This window comes from Eleutherodactylus coqui, chromosome 3, assembly GCF_035609145.1.
Source record: "Eleutherodactylus coqui strain aEleCoq1 chromosome 3, aEleCoq1.hap1, whole genome shotgun sequence".
In the NCBI taxonomy this organism is placed as follows: Eukaryota; Metazoa; Chordata; class Amphibia; order Anura; family Eleutherodactylidae; genus Eleutherodactylus; species Eleutherodactylus coqui.
In genome coordinates this window covers 3,704,792-3,723,313 of record NC_089839.1, presented here as the reverse complement: position 1 = coordinate 3,723,313, position 18,522 = coordinate 3,704,792, and the positions used below count along the sequence as shown (strand labels likewise).

At 42.2% G+C, this 18,522-nt stretch overlaps 1 protein-coding gene across 4 annotated transcripts in view; it reads left to right on the top strand.

The window, feature by feature from the left end:
- LOC136619689 (spermatogenesis-associated protein 7-like) overlaps positions 1 to 18,522 on the top strand; it is a 184,214-nt gene that overhangs the window by 142,396 nt on the left and 23,296 nt on the right. For all 4 annotated transcript variants that reach the window (XM_066594457.1, XM_066594458.1, XM_066594456.1 and 1 more), the window contains one exon: positions 14,319 to 14,440. In XM_066594457.1, the coding sequence (XP_066450554.1) occupies positions 14,319 to 14,440 (122 nt within the window). The remainder of the gene's footprint in view (positions 1 to 14,318; positions 14,441 to 18,522) is intronic.

Below are 18,522 nucleotides of genomic sequence, written 5' to 3'. Positions count from 1 at the left end.
AAAAATCCCACTGCTAACAGCAGCCAACACACAGCTATCAGTGGCCCTAATAAGGACCTTTGGGGGGTCTTGAAGCCTACACTAACTACCAATTCTTTCCCTACAGCAGCTCCGGTATAAACAGCACTGTCCCTCATCTAACTCACCAGGCATCTGAGGCGAGCCGCGGGAGGGGCCGACTTTTATATTAGGCGAACACCTGATCTCGCCAGCCACTCACAGCAGGGGGGTGGTATAGGGCTTAAACGTTGCAGGGGGAAGTTGTAATGCCTTCCCTGTCTTTCAATTGGCCAGAAAAGCGCGCTAACGTCTCAGGGAAGGAAGTGAAAGTAACCAGAACACCGCATGGTGTTCGTCACGAATAACGAACATCCCGAACACCCTAATATTCGCACGAATATCAAGCTCGGACGAACGCGTTCGCTCATCTCTAATCAGAAAGCGTCCAATTACGGCAGCTCTCTGAGTATAAAGTCCGCTGTTCTTTAAATTCCAGTTACAACAATAATAATATTAAAGTATTGTCTTTAGAAAATATTTAAAGTGTCTTAAATATTAGTTTAATTATTCATTTGATGCGTACATTAAAGCATCAGAGCAGCGTACAGTATATTGTCCTGGTGAGATTTATAATAGCCCCTATGTACAAGAATATAACTACTATAATACTGTCCCCTATGTACAAGAATATAACTACTATAATACTGTCCCCTATGTACAAGAATATAACTACTATAATACTGCCCCCTATGCACAAGAATATAACTACTATAATACTGCCCCCTATGTACATGAATATAACTACTATAATACTGCCCTCTATGTACAAGAATATAACTACTATAATACTGCCTCCTATGTACAAGAATATAACTACTATAATACTGCTTCCCTATGTACAAGAATATAACTACTATAATACTGCCCCCTATATACAAGAATATAACTACTATAATACTGCTATGTACAAGAATATAACTACTATAATACTGCTATGTACAAGAATATAATACTATAATACTGCTCCTATGTACAAGAATATAACTACTATAATACTGCCTCCTATGTACAAGAATATAACTACTATAATACTGCCCCCTATGTACAAGAATATAACTACTATAATACTGCTCCCTATGTACAAGAATATAACTACTATAATACTGCCCCCTATGTACAAGAATATAACTACTATAATACTGCTCCTATGTACAAGAATATAACTACTATAATACTGCCCCCTATGTACAAGAATATAACTACTATAATACTGCTTCCCTATGTACAAGAATATAACTACTATAATACTGCCCCCTATATACAAGAATATAACTACTATAATACTGCTATGTACAAGAATATAACTACTATAATACTGCTATGTACAAGAATATAACTACTATAATACTGCTATGTACAAGAATATAACTACTATAATACTGCTCCTATGTACAAGAATATAACTACTATAATACTGCCCCCTATGTACAAGAATATAACTACTATAATACTGCTCCCTATGTACAAGAATATAACTACTATAATACTGCCCCCTATGTACAAGAATATAACTACTATAATACTGCCCCCTATGTACAAGAATATAACTACTATAATACTGCTCCTATGTACAAGAATATAACTACTATAATACTGCCTCCTATGTACAAGAATATAACTACTATAATACTGCCCCCTATGTACAAGAATATAACTACTATAATACTGCTATGTACAAGAATATAACTACTATAATACTGCCCCCTATGTACAAGAATATAACTACTATAATACTGCCTCCTATGTGCAAGAATATAACTACTATAATACTGCCCCCTATGTACAAGAATATAACTACTATAATACTGTCCCTATGTACAGGAATATAACTACTATAATACTTCCCCCTATGTACAACAAAATAACTACTATAATACTGCTCCCAATGTACAAGAATATAACTACTATAATACTGCTCCCATGTACAAGAATATAACTACTATAATACTGCCCCCTATGTACAAGAATATAACTACTATAATACTGCCACCTATGTACAAGAATATAACTACTATAATACTGCTCCCTATGTACAGGAATATAACTACTATAATACTGCTCCTATGTACAAGAATATAACTACTATAATACTGTCCCCTATGTACAAGAATGTAACTACTATAATACTGCTATGTACACGAATATAACTACTATAATACTGCCCCCTATGTACAAGAATATAACTACTATAATACTGCCCCCTATGTACAAGAATATAACTACTATAATACTGTCCCTATGTACAGGAATATAACTACTATAATACTTCCCCCTATGTACAACAAAATAACTACTATAATACTGCCCCCTATGTACAAGAATATAACTACTATAATACTGCCTCCTATGTACAAGAATATAACTACTATAATACTGCCTCCTATGTACAAGAATATAACTACTATAATACAGCTCCCTATGTACAAGAATATAACTACTATAATACTGCCCCCTATGTACAAGAATATAACTACTATAATACTGCTCCTATGTACAAGAATATAACTACTATAATACTGCCTCCTATGTACAAGAATATAACTACTATAATACTGCCTCCCATGTACAAGAATATAACTACTATAATACTGCCCCCTATGTACAAGAATATAACTACTATAATACTGCCTCCTATGTGCAAGAATATAACTACTATAATACTGCCCCCTATGTACAAGAATATAACTACTATAATACTGTCCCTATGTACAGGAATATAACTACTATAATACTTCCCCCTATGTACAACAAAATAACTACTATAATACTGCTCCCAATGTACAAGAATATAACTACTATAATACTGCTCCCATGTACAAGAATATAACTACTATAATACTGCCCCCTATGTACAAGAATATAACTACTATAATACTGCCACCTATGTACAATAATATAACTACTATAATACTGCTCCCTATGTACAAGAATATAACTACTATAATACTGCTCCTATGTACAAGAATATAACTACTATAATACTGTCCCCTATGTACAAGAATGTAACTACTATAATACTGCTATGTACAAGAATATAACTACTATAATACTGCCCCCTATGTACAAGAATATAACTACTATAATACTTCCCCCTATGTACAACAAAATAACTACTATAATACTGCCTCCTATGTGCAAGAATATAACTACTATAATACTGCCACCTATGTACAAGAATATAACTACTATAATACTGCTCCCTATGTACAGGAATATAACTACTATAATACTGCTCCTATGTACAAGAATATAACTACTATAATACTGCCCCCTATGTACAAGAATATAACTACTATAATACTGCCCCCTATGTACAGGAATACAACTACTATAATACTTCCCCCTATGTACAACAAAATAACTACTATAATACTGCCTCCTATGTACAAGAATATAACTACTATAATACTGCTTCCTATGTACAAGAATATAACTACTATAATACTGTCCCTATGTACAAGAATATAACTACTATAATACTGTCCCTATGTACAAGAATATAACTACCATAATACTGCCTCCTATGTAGAAGAATACAACTAATATAATACTGCTCCCTATGTACAGGAATATAACTAGTATAATACTGCCTCCTATGTACAAGAATATAACTACTATAATACTGCCCCCTATGTACAAGAATATAACTACTATAATACTACCCCCTATGTACAAGAATATAACTACTATAATACTGCTCCTATGTACAAGAATATAACTACTATAATACTGCCTCCCATGTACAAGAATATAACTACTATAATACTGCCCCTATGTTCAAGAATATAACTACTATAATACTGCCTCCTATGTACAAGAATATAACTACTATAATACTGCTCCTATGTACAAGAATATAACTACTATAATACTGCCCCCTATGTACAAGAATATAACTACTATAATACTGCTCCTATGTACAAGAATATAACTACTATAATACTGCCTCCCATGTACAAGAATATAACTACTATAATACTGCCCCTATGTTCAAGAATATAACTACTATAATACTGCCTCCTATGTACAAGAATATAACTACTGTAATACTGCTCCTATGTAGAAGCATATAACTACTATAATACTGCCTCCTATGTACAATACTATAAGAATATAATATAATACTGCCTCCTATGTACAAGAATATAACTACTATAATACTGCCCCCTATGTACAAGAATATAACTACTATAATACTACCCCCTATGTACAAGAATATAACTACTATAGTACGGCCCCCTATGTACAAGAATATACACTACCGTTCAAAAGTTTGGGGTCACATTGAAATGTCCTTATTTTTTAAGGAAAAGCACTATACTTTTCAATGAAGATAACTTTAAACTAGTCCTAACTTTAAACAAATGCACTCTATACATTGCTAATGTGGTAAATGACTATTCTAGCTGCAAATGTCTGTTTTTTTGTGCAATATCTACAAAGGTGTATAGAGGCCCATTTCCAGCAACTATCACTCCAGTGTTCTAATGGTACAATCTGTTTGCTCATTGGCTCAGAAGGCTAATTGATGATTAGAAAACCCTTGTGCAATCATGTTCACACATCTGAAAACAGTCTAGCTCGTTACAGAAGCTACAAAACTGACCTTCCTGTGAGCAGATTGAGTTTCTGGAGCATCACATTTGTGGGGTCAATTAAACGCTCAAAATGGCCAGAAAAAGAGAACTTTCATCTGAAACTCGACAGTCTATTCTTGTTCTTAGAAATGAAGGCTATTCCATGCGAGAAATTGCTAAGAAATTGAAGATTTCCTACAACGGTGTGTACTACTCCCTTCAGAGGACAGCACAAACAGGCTCTAACCAGAGTAGAAAAAGAAGTGGGAGGCCGCGTTGCACAACTAAGCAAGAAGATAAGCACATTAGAGTCTCTAGTTTGAGAAACAGACGCCTCACAGGTACCCAACTGGCATCTTCATTAAATAGTACCCGCAAAACACCAGTGTCAACATCTACAGTGAAGAGGCGGCTGCGGGATTTTGGGCTTCAGGGCAGAGTGGCAAAGAAAAAGCCATATCTGAGACTGGCCAATAAAAGAAAAAGATTAAGATGGGCAAAAGAACACAGACATTGGACAGAGGAAGACTGGAAAAAAGTGTTGTGGACGGATGAATCCAAGTTTGAGGTGTTTGGATCACAAAGAAGAACGTTTGTGAGACGCAGAACAAATGAAAAGATGCTGGAAGAATGCCTGACGCCATCTGTTAAGCATGGTGGAGGTGATGTGATGGTCTGGGGTTGCTTTGGTGCTGGTAAGGTGGGAGATTTGTACAGGGTAAAAGGGATTCTGAAGAAGGAAGGCTATCACTCCATTTTGCAACGCCATGCCATACCCAGTGGACAGCGCTTGATTGGAACCAATTTCATCCTACAACAGGACAATGACCCTAAACACACCTCCAAATTGTGCAAGAACTATTTACAGCAGAAGCAGGCAGCTGGTATTCTATGGGTAATGGAGTGGCCAGCGCAGTCACCAGATCTGAACCCCATTGAGCTGTTGTGGGAGCAGCTTGACCGTATGGTACGCCAGAAGTGCCCATCCAACCAATCCAACTTGTGGGAGATGCTTCTAGAAGCGTGGGGTGCAATTTCTCAAGCTTACCTCAACAAATTAACAGCTAGAATGTCAGAGGTGTGCAATGCTGGAATTGCTCCAAAAGGAGGATTGTTTGACGAAAGCAAAGTTTGATGTAAAAACAATGTTATTTCAAATACAAATCATTATTTCTAACCTTGTCAATGTCTTGGCTCTATTGTCTATTCATTTCACAACGCATGGTGGTGAATAAGTGTGACTTTTCATGGAAAACACAAAATTGTTTGGGTTACCCCAAACTTTTGAACGGTAGTGTAACTACAATAGTACTGCCCACTATGTACAAGAATATAACTACTATAATACTGCCCCCTATGTACAAGAATATAACTACTATAATACTGCCTCCTATATACAAGAATATAACTACTATAATACTGCCCCCTATATACAAGAATATAACTACTATAATACTGCCTCCTATATAGAAGAATATAACTACTATAATACTTCTCCCTATGTACAAGAATATAACTACTATAATACTGCTCCTTATGTACAATAATATAACTACTATAATACTGCCCCCTATGTACATGAATATAACTACTATAATACTGCCCCCTATGTACAACAAAATAACTACTATAATACTGCTCCCTATGTACAAGAATATAACTACTATAATACTGCCCCCTATGTACAAGTATATAACTACTATAATACCGCTCCTATGTAGAAGAATACAACTAATATAATACTGCTCCCTATGTGCAAGAATATAACTACTATAATACTGCCCCCTATGTACAAGAATATAACTACTATAATACTGCCCCCTATGTACAAGAATATAACTACTATAATACTGCCCCCTTTGTACAAGAATATAACTACTATAATACTGCCGCCTATGTACAAGAATATAACTACTATAATACTGCCTCCTATGTACAAGAATATAACTACTATAATACTGCTCCCTATTTACAAGAATATAACTACTATAATACTGCCCCCTATTTACAAGAATATAACTACTATAATACTGCCGCCTATGTACAAGAATATAACTACTATAATACTGCCTCCTATGTACAAGAATATAACTACTATAATACTGCCCCTATGTACAAGAATATAACTACTATAATACTGCTCCCTATGTACAGGAATATAACTACTATAATACTGCCTCCTATGTACAAGAATATAACTACTATAATACTGCCCACTATGTACAAGAATATAACTACTATAATACTGCCTCCTATATACAAGAATATAACTACTATAATACTGCCTCCTAAACGCAAGAATATAACTACTATAATACTGCCTCCTATATACAAGAATATAACTACTATAATACTGCCCCCTATGTACAAGAATATAACTACTATAATACTGCCCCCTATGTACAAGAATATAACTACTATAATACTGCCCCCTATGTACAAGAATATAACTACTATAATACTGCCTCCTATGTACATAAATATAACTACTATAATACTGCTCCCTACGTACAAGAATATAACTGCTATAATACTGCTCCCTATGTACAATAATATAACTACTATAATACTGCCCCTATGTACAAGAATATAGCTACTATAATACCGCCCCCTATGTACAAGAATATAACTACTATAATACTTCCTCCTATGTACAAGAATATAACTACTATAATACTGCCCCCTATGTACAAGAATATAACTACTATAATACTGCCCCCTATGTACAAGAATATAACTACTATAATACTGCTCCCTATGTACAAGAATATAACTACTATAATACTGCCCCCTATGTACAAGAATATAACTACTATAATACTGCCCCCTATGTACAAGAATATAACTACTATAATACTGCACCCTATGTACAAGAATATAACTACTATAATACTGCCTCCTATGTACAAGAATATAACTACTGTAATACTGCTCCTATGTACAAGAATATAACTACTATAATACTGCCCCCTATGTACAAGAATATAACTACTATAATACTGCTCCCTATGTACAAGAATATAACTACTATAATACTGCCCCCTATGTACAAGAATATAACTACTATAATACTGCCCCCTATGTACAGGAATATAACTACTATAATACTGCCCCCTATGTACAAGAATATAACTACTATAATACTGCTCCTATGTACAAGAATATAACTACTATTATACTGCCTCCTATGTACAAGAATATAACTACTATAATACTGCCCCCTATGTACAAGAATATAACTACTATAATACTGCCCCCTATGTATAAGAATATAACTACTATAATACTGCCTCCTCCTATGTACAAGAATATAACTACTATAATACTGCCCATATGTAGAAGAATATTACTACTATAATACTGCCTCCTCCTATGTACAAGAATATAACTACTATAATACTGCCCCTATGTACAAGAATATAACTACTATAATACTGCCCCCTATGTACAAGAATATAACTACTATAATACTGCCCCTATGTACAAGAATATACCTACTATAATACTGCCCCCTATGTACAAGAATATAACTACTATAATACTGCCCCCTATGTACAAGAATATAACTACTATAATACTGCCCCCTATGTACAGGAATATAACTACTATAATACTGCTCCTATGTACAAGAATATAACTACTATAATACTGCCCCCTATGTACAAGAATATAACTACTATAATACTGCCCCCTATGTACAAGAATATAACTACTATAATACTGCCTCCTATGGACAAGAATATAACTACTATAATACTGCCCCCTATGTACAAGAATATAACTACTATAATACTGCCCCCTATGTACAAGAATATAACTACTATAATACTGCCCCCTATGTACAAGAATATAACTACTATAATACTGCCCCCTATGTACAAGAATATAACTACTATAATACTGCCCCCTATGTACAGGAATATAACTACTATAATACTGCCCCCTATGTGCAAGAATATAACTACTATAATACTGCCCGCTATGTACAAGAATATAACTACTATAATACTGCCCCCTATGTACAGGAATAGAACTACTATAATACTGCCTCCTATGTACAAGAATATAACTACTATAATACTGCCCCCTATGTACAGGAATATAACTAGTATAATACTGCCTCCTATGTACAAGAATATAACTACTATAATACTGCCCACTTTGTACAAGAATAGAACTACTATAATACTGCCTCCTATGTACAAGAATATAACTACTATAATACTGCCCCCTATGTACAAGAATATAACTACTATAATACTGCCCCCTATGTACAAGAATATAACTGCTATAATACTGCCTCCTATGTACAAGAATATAACTACTATAATACTGCCCCTATGTACAAGAGTATAACTACTATAATACTGCTCCCTATGTACAATTATATAAATACTATAATACTGCCTCCTATGTACAAGAATATAACTGCTATAATACTGCCCCCTATGTACAAGAATATAACTGCTATAATACTGCCTCCTATGTACAAGAATATAACTACTATAATACTGCCCCCTATGTACAAGAATATAACTGCTATAATACTGCCTCCTATGTACAAGAATATAACTACTATAATACTGCTCCCTATGTACAAGAATATAACTACTATAATACTGCCCCTATGTACAAGAATATAACTACTATAATACTGCCCCCTATGTACAAGAATATAACTACTATAATACTGCCCCCTATGTACAAGAATATAACTACTATAATACTGCCCCTATGTACAAGAATATAACTACTATAATACCGCCCCCTATGTACAAGAATATAACTACTATAATACTGCCCCCTATGTCCATAGTATTATATAGTATTGCACAGAACTGCTTTGTGGATGATAGATGATTCCTACCGCCATCATGATAATTATCGCCCTCTCTGCTCAGCAGCCGCTCATCTGTTAGAAAAGTACGGCTTTGACAAAGAGATCCGAAAGCCTTTTTGTTAACTACTAGATCTTCGTAGGAGCTGCGGAGTGCGGTAGATGCGCTCCAGTGAATGCATTACCTTCTCTTCTAGTTTATTAATCAGCCCCCTGGTGACAGGGTGATTATGATGCGGGGACAATAAGAATGGCGCAGTCTGCGACTGTAATTGGACGCCGTGTTGCAGCAGGTAGTGAGTAGTCAGTGATACATCAGGTCACCGTCTGCGGAGCCAACTCTGCACAGCCGGTGATTTGCCTGGTAATATCCACGACGCCTGCTATTGTTTTCCTGGTAAACTTGGTATATAGCGGAGGTCGTCCGGGCACTGAGCCACCCGACTCACAGCCGCCCGTTTGTCATAGACCCGCCTGATCGCTCAGGAAAACCTGCTGGCATTGTGCTCCATGGAGATGGAAGATGTTTCCGTGCTACAAGGCCTGCTCTTTATACAGGGTGGGCACAGAAAAAGTACCGCACTGTTTTGCATCCCTCTCAGGTATGGAAGAACAAAAAGAGGGACAACTATAGAGCACATTTTTACGACACGCCAAGTCACTTTTAGGCAAAACCACATCCTCTGTATCCCTTAAGAATGCTCCTCAGTGATGTCCTTAATGGGTCCAGTAGTAGTGGTGTCCCCCTTAGTGGCCTACTGTACTAATAGCAAACCTCAAAGTGGCCGCAGTAGTAATAGTAAACCCCATAGTGGACCCAGCAGTAATTGTGACCCCCATTAGTTGCCCCAGTATTAGCTGACCAGACGTCCTGATTAAGTGGGACAGTCCCGCTTTGGGACCCTGTGTTCTGCTTTCTTCCGGGACCCCAACAGGACAGCCATTTGTCCCGCTTTTGGGACTTTTGTCCCACTTTCGGGACGTCGGGTCACCATTTTAGTGATTACCAGCCAGGGTGCTTCAGCTTCCGGACCAGTAATCACTCTGCAGCACTGCGGTCCGGATGTACACACTGATGGCAGTGTGTGCATCCGGGATCTTTGTTCCCTCACCTTTCCTCTTTGGTTCTGCAAGAGGAGAAGAGAAGGGGAGAGGCGCTGCTGCGGGCACACACACTTCCGGACGCTGCCAGCAGCACTGAGAGGAGCAGTGGCGCTTTGAAGACCAGGAAGAGGTAAGCATAGGGGGCTTAGGGGGAGCACTAATACTATGGAGCTTCTGCGGGTGGTCACTATTATTGCAGGGGATACTGTGGGGGTCACTTATTGTTGGGGCTGGTATAGGGAAGCTTTTATACTACTGTGGCACGGTTGGGTTGCTATTATTGCTTGGCCTGGTATAGGGGAGCACTAATACTACTGGGACCACTGTTGGGGGGTCACTGTTATTGCTGGGGTTAGTATAGTAGGGCGCTAATTCTACTGGGGCCACTGTGGGGGTCACGATTATTGCTGGGGCTGTATAGGGGACACTATTACTACTTAGGTCACTCTTCACGTGGCAGCATACGTCCAGTTGACTTAGGGTGTGTTTACACATGGAGGAAATGCTGCGGAATGTCCGCAGCGTAAATTTCTACAGCTAAAAAAACTGTCAAAATCTGTACCATTTTTTGCGATTTTTGACTAAAAATCAGCTGCAGATATTCAGTGGCGCTCCGCAGGCTTCCCGCTGTCAGCGTTCTCCAGCTTCTGGTTCCCAGCAGCCTAGTCAGGTGAGACGCCGCTGGCAGGTCATGCTGGTCAGGTGAGGCCACTACAAGTCGCAGGGAACAGGAACCTGGAGAGCGCTGACAGCGGGAAGCCTTCGGAGGAGGGGAGGGGGAATGTCACATGGTATGACATCAGCTGCGGAGATACAGCTGATTTCCAGTCAAAATCCACACCAATGGTACGTATTTTGACTGTTTTTTGGATGCAGAAATGCTGTGGAATTTGCTCTTTGTCTTTTTTTTAACTGAACCAGCGCTGTACTTTTTATACCAACGGAGCTAAAGTCATATGTTGTGATAAGCCCCGCCCCTAACCACACCCCTCTGTCCTGCTTTAACCCTTGGAAAATTTGGTCACCTTACCCCAGTAGTAATAGTTATCCCTCATTAGAGACCCCAATAGTAAGAGCGACTCCACCCATTAGAGGCCCCAATAGTAAGAGTGACCTCCCCATTACAGGCCCCAGCAGTATTAGTGACCCCCATAGTGACCCCAGCAGTAGGAGTGCCCCCATTGTGGCTCCAGTAGTAAGAGTGAGGTCATCTCATCCTCCGTGAGCCTGAGCCCAGGCATCTCGTCTTCCAGTGATATATCAGGTCTTATATGACCCAGGACTTCTCTGTTTGTTACTCTCGTCATCCAGGGCATACACAGCAACTTTCGCCAGCAGATCAAACGGATCAATCCCCCTCCCATCAGCTTCCCTCGCAGTCCCGCTCTCACAGCCATACATGGCTCTGGTGTAAATGGTGGTTTGCACTATACTGCATTTAGTTGCTATATCGATATCCCTACTTTTCCTGATTTTGTCCATGTTTAGCCTCGTGCTTCACCCCACTGCTATCCTACGTTTTATGTCTGGTATAGATTCTCCAGCCTGGTCAGCTTTCAAACCGAGTAAACCAGTAGTAACCCCCCCATAGTGGCCACAGTAGTAATAGTGAACCCATATAGTGTCCCCAGTAGTAATAGTGACCCCCCATAATGGCCCCAGGAGAAATAGTGACCCCCATAGAGGTACCAGTAGAAATAGTGACCCCCATGGAGGCCCCAGTAGTATTGGTGACCCCCATAGTGGCCCCAGTAGTAATAGTGACCCCAATAGTGGCCTCAGTAGTAATAGTGACCCCAATAGTGGCCCCAGTAGTAATAATGACACCCATAGTTGCCCCAGTAGTAATAGTGACATCAATGGCGGCCCCAGTAGTAATAGTGACCCCCATAGTGGCCCCAGTAGTATTAGTGACCCCCACAGTGGCCCAAGTAGAAATAGTGACCCCCATAGAGGTCACAGTAGAAATAGTGACCCCTTCCCCATAGAGGCCCCAGAATAAATAGTGACGCCCCATAGAGTCCCCAGAATAAATAGTGACTCCCCTCATAGTGGCCCCAGTAGTAATAGTGACCCCCATAGTTGCCACAGTAGTAATAGTGACCCCAATAGAGGCCCCATTAGTAATAGTGACCCCCCCATAGTGGCCCCAGTAGAAATAGTGACCCGCATGAAGGTCCCAGTAGAAATAGTGACCCCTTCCCCATAGAGGCCCCAGAATAAATAGTGACTCCCCTCATAGAAGCCCCAGAATAAATAGTGACCCCTCCCCAATTGAGGCCCCAGAATAAATAGTGACCCCATTGAGGCCCCAGAATAAATAGTGACCCCCCCCCCCATAGAGGCCCCAGAATAAGTAGTGACCCCTATAGTGGCTCCAAGTTGTAACAGTTACCCCAATTTTGGCTCCAGTAGCAATAGTGACCCCTATAGTGGCCTTAGTAGTAATAGTGACCGCCATAGAGGTCCCAGTAGAAATAGTGACCCCCCATAGAGGCCCCTGAATGAATTGTGACCCCAGGGAGGCCCCAGAATAAATAGTGACAGCCATAATGGCTCCAAGTTGTAATAGTTACCCCAATAGTGGGTGGGACAGAAGGTATATTTCTCTTCTAGAAATCTCAAATTGAAGGTTCCCTCTTTGAAACTGGCACCGCGTTACGTGGGTCCCTTTGTCATCACGCGGGTAGTAAACCCACTCGCCGATGAACTTGATTTACCAGCTACATGGAGGGTTCACAGGGTCTTTCACAAGTCTTCATTGAAACCCTTTTGTCCCTTCTGAACTAATCATGACTTTGACTTCACCGGGTAGTTTAACTCGCTGTTTTAGTGGACAGATGACTTCAGACTCTCTTCTCCTCACTGCTTGTAAGGCCTGGGAGTGGAAAGGCTCTCGCTTCCCTGAAGGCTTGATCAATCACTGAACGCTTTGCTGCACTCCTGACATACGACCTCCGATGACGACTACTACCTGCAGACTCCCGAACTCTCTGCTAACTCCTCGTCTACTTCTTTTCTCTTCCCGCACTTTTCTGTCTCACCTCCCCTTCTGCATACTGCCTCTCTAGAGTGTTTCCCGCCCGGGACGCTCCCACCAATCAATGGAGGCATGACATTTAGCCAATAGGCAACCAGCTATTGCCAGCTCTAAGCATCTAGCTTAGGAAGACGGGGGAAACAAGGTTTCTCCGACGTACGACGCCTTCTATGCCTCCTGGAAGCACATAGACAGGTGTGACAGGACAAATGAGTGTGACTACTCTGGAGGACCCTCTGGGTCTCTGCAGTTACAATCGGCTGCGGATACACAGACATTTCCTGGTCAAGATCTGCGCAATTTGAAACAGATTTTTTTTATCTAATAAGCGGCAGGGGACTCTGATCTAAGGGGCAGGGGACTCTGATTTAAGGGGCAGGGGACTCTGATCTAAGGGGCAGGGGACTCTGATCTAAGGGGCAGGGGACTCTGATCTAAGGGGCAGGGGACTCTGATCTAAGGGGCAGGGGACTCTGATTTAAGGGGCAGGGGTCTCTGATTAAGGGGCAGGGGACTCTGATAAAGGGGCAGGGGTCTCTGATAAAGGGGCAGGGGTCTCTGATTAAGGGGCTGTTCAGTGAAGCTTCTTCTCTTGTACCGGTGCTGCTGCTATGATATGACATCGGCCGCGCTCAGACGTGTGTTCATGAGATGTCCCTTGAATCCACATTTAATCCGTTTTTTTCCCTCCCGTCTCCAGACAGAGATCAGCAGAACAAGGAGCGGCTCCTCCGAGCTGTGGAAAAATTCCAGAAAGAACTCGAGCGGATCTATTCTACGTCTCATCGTCATTCGCAGGGCGATTTCCCAGAAGGAGGCGCGGTTAGTAGCGGCATCTCTCCCGAACTGATAGAAGTATAAGACGACAGACGATAAGTTCTAGACTGAAATATGCGCTACAAGAGGAGTACTTTATAGTAATCTGCACAAATAAGAGACCAAAGTAGTGACTGACGACAGAACGGAGGCGGCGAACGGTCCATCCACGTATCACACATCACAGGGTGCTGCTCTGGGGACCAGTGCATGTATGACAGTCATAGTCATCAGTCCCTACCCAATGACACCCGCAGTGCCCCCATGGGTATGGGCTGGGTACTGGCTGGATACGGGCTGGGTACAGGGTAGGTACTGACTGGGTACTGGCTGGATACGGGCTGGGTACAGGGTAGGTACTGACTGGGTACAGGGTAGGTACTGACTGGGTACGGGCTAGGTATGCCCCAGTTAAATCCCCTTGCTTTCAAACTCTAAAAGGTGGTGTTGTATGAGGCCACGTTCTGCACCGCCCTCCCTGACGTTGTGGAGCCGTAACGTGGCCTCGCTTCATATCCTGAATGGGCGTCCTGCTATGCGGTCATGCTTGACTCCTTCCCATTCTGCTGACGCGGTTCTGTGCTTCCATCCATGAGCGGTCTCTACGCCCACGTCGTACCCTCCCGACTATGCCACGCGGGTTCATCTAGCGAACTCGCATCGGGGACGGACCACAGCAGCAGCATGCTCAGGCTGTCCCCATGACACATCCATGTGGACCAATCATCCCTCCTGAGCATTCACGCTGCCTTGGCAACCCCAATAGATGGGGGTTGGCCAGTGGGTGTGGCCTGACGGGCTGAGTTTGTGGTGGAGCATGTCATTGGACCAGAGTGAACAGACCTCCCTAAGGGAGGTACTATCAGCTGCTTAACCCCTTAGTGACCACCCCATAGTGTTTTATGTCCTGGTTTATTGGGCTTTAATCCCCTGGGCCCTAAAAAAACACACTCACCCTGGGGATTAAAGCCCTGCGGGTCGTGGACATGACAGCTCCCTGCTGATGGCTGTCATGAGGGGCCGGGATATCTGACCCCCGGTCATGTAATCACCGCTATCCATTGGATCGATCACATGAAAGTAAACAAAAAGATAAAAAAGTTTAAGTTTCAGCTCCCCTCATGGAATGGATCCTTGAGGGGAGCTGAAACGACTCACCCCCAACCTCTGTGATGTATCTCGGCGTTCTGGTCCTTCCAGGACCTTACGTCGCTCTCTGCGCACGCACACCAGACGTATGATGTCACGCACATGTGCAGAAGCCTGGGAGATTTGATGTCACCGGGGTCTGCATAGACCGATCCCCGGGTGCTATCTAATGGATAGCGGCGATCACGGAAAAGGGATAAAAAACGTTTTAAAAAGTTAAAGTTTTAGCTCCCCTCATGGGTCGGATGAAAGATAGCCGAGTGCAGGGAGATGTGACCGGGGGCCGCTGTATGCGATTCCTGGTCACATGATCACCGATATCCATTGGATAACGGCGATCATGTAAAGTTAAAAAGTGTAAAAAAAAGTTAAAGTTTCATCTCCCCTTATGGATCGTATCTGTGAAGGAAAATGAAATTACATACCTAAGGTCCCCAGATTTGTCCCCCATTTGAATCTTTATCTGCAGACCTTTATCTTTTCCCAGCTTTGGCGCATGCGCCCATCAGCAAAAAGGCGGATGCGGGCGCAAAAGTTAGGAATTGCCCGGAAAATTTAAAATCTCCCTGTTCCTGGCTACCAAAGGTATCCGAGAGCCTGGAGATGTCACAGGAGGCCGCGGTATGCAGTCCCCGGTCATGTGATCACCGCTAATGGATAATGGTGATCACGTAAAAGTTGAAGAAAAAGTTGAAGTTCCATCTTCCCTCCCTGATGCGATCGGTGGGAGGAGATGAAACTTCTTACCGGAGGCCTCCGTATTTGAACCCTGTCGCGATCCTCCTCCACGGACCTTCCCCGGCTTCTTCACGGCTACCAAAGGCCACTGAGAGCCTGGAGCAATGGCCGAGAGCCGCGGTGAGCGGTCTCTGGTCATGTGATAAAAAGTAGGGATCTACCATTAGGCCAGTCTCCCACGATCCGATAGGAATTATGGATTCCGCATGAGTTTGATCTGCGTAATACGCGGTTCAATCGCAGGCATTAGATTACACAATTCTGCTCACATTAGCGGGTCGGAATTACGTAATCCACTCGCAGAAAACACAACGCAGCAGGTTCTATTTTACCGCGGAAATGTAAAACAAAAAAGGTGTACTGCGCCTGACCGCCTGTGTGAGTACGCAGTTATGCGCAGTACATTACGCGGCCGTACGCAGCGCCATGGCCAGCTCAAAGGCCATACAACAGGGTACTAGAGCCTCCATGCCTGCCCATATCACATCTTGTATCCAAGTTAGAGGCTGTACAACAGGGTACTAGAGCCTCCATGCCCCCCTGTATCACATCTTGTATCCAAGCTAGAGGGGGTATAACAGGGTACTAGAGCCTCCATGCCACTCGTATCACATCTTTTATCCAAGCTAGAGGTGGTACAACAGGGTACTAGAGCCTCCATGCCTGCCCATATCACATCTTGTATCCAAGCTAGAGGTGGTACAACAGGGTACTAGAGCCTCCATGCCCCCCGTATCACATCTTGTATCCAAGCTAGAGACCGTACAACAGGTTACTAGAGCCTCCATACCCACCCATATCACATATTGTATCCAAGCTAGAGGTGGTACAACAGGGTACTAAAGCCTACATGCCTGCCCGTATCACATCCAGAGGCAGTACAACAGGGTACTAGAGCCTCCATGCCTATCCCGTATCACATCTTGTATCCAAGCTAGAGGTGGTACAACAGGGTACTAGAGCCCCCATGTCCACCTGTATCACATCTTGTATCCAAGCTAGAGGGGGTACAACAGGGTACTAGAGCCTCCATACCCACCCATATCACATATTGTATCCAAGCTAGAGGTGGTACAACAGGGTACTAAAGCCTACATGCCTGCCCGTATCACATCCAGAGGCAGTACAACAGGGTACTAGAGCCTCCATGCCTATCCCGTATCACATCTTGTATCCAAGCTAGAGGTGGTACAACAGGGTACTAGAGCCCCCATGTCCACCTGTATCACATCTTGTATCCAAGCTAGAGGCAGTACAACAGGGTACTAGAGCCTCCATGCCTATCCCGTATCACATCTTGTATCCAAGCTAGAGGTGGTACAACAGGGTACTAGAGCCCCCATGTCCACCTGTATCACATCTTGTATCAAAGCTAGAGGCGGTACAACAGAGTACTAGAGCCCCAATGCCCGCTCATATCACACCTTGTATCCAAGCTAGTAGTACTACAACATACAAGGTTGTGCATCTGGGACCTGTGGTTCTACAGGCTTCCTTGTGCACACCTTCACAGGTAGGGGGTAATTAAGCTGGCTGGGTGTGGTATTCTCCACCAGCCAATCCCTCTCCCTGCAGCAGATAAATACCAGCAAACTCTTGGGAGGGATTGCTGGTCATTGTAGTGCTTTACTGTTGTACCCTGTGTTGAGCCCACTCAGAGCTGGTGTGTGCATGCTTGTCTGTAGTGTCCCTCTCTCCTTCCCTGAGGACGGTCTGGACACCTGTAGTTCTTGTCTGTATAATATGCAGACCCCTTCTTCCCTTCCCTCTGACAGGTGTGGCCCCCAGACATCTGTATGTGTCAGATGGTGGATCCCTGACACTGCTCCCTATGTCAGCACGGTGACTGACCCTCTGTTCCCCTGGTGTGAGGACACTTGGCTCGCTATGGTTACTATCTGTGTGCATGTGAGCTCTGGGTGGGGTCCGTGTTGTATGCACTACCTGTTGTATGTTGGTGTGAACAGTGACTTGTGTTGTATGTCTGTGCTGGTGGCTAAATGCGATTGTTCCCAGTAAGAGAAACCGCGTGATCTTGTAGATAGGAGACCTTTTAATGGCCAACAAACATACATGATGTTACAGCAGCTTGTGAACCTCTCGGGCTCTTCGTCAGGCTTAAATGGAATAGATCTGAAGAGGCATGGATACTTATACACACTTATAACATAATTACTGATGACACGGCACAGACATGGATA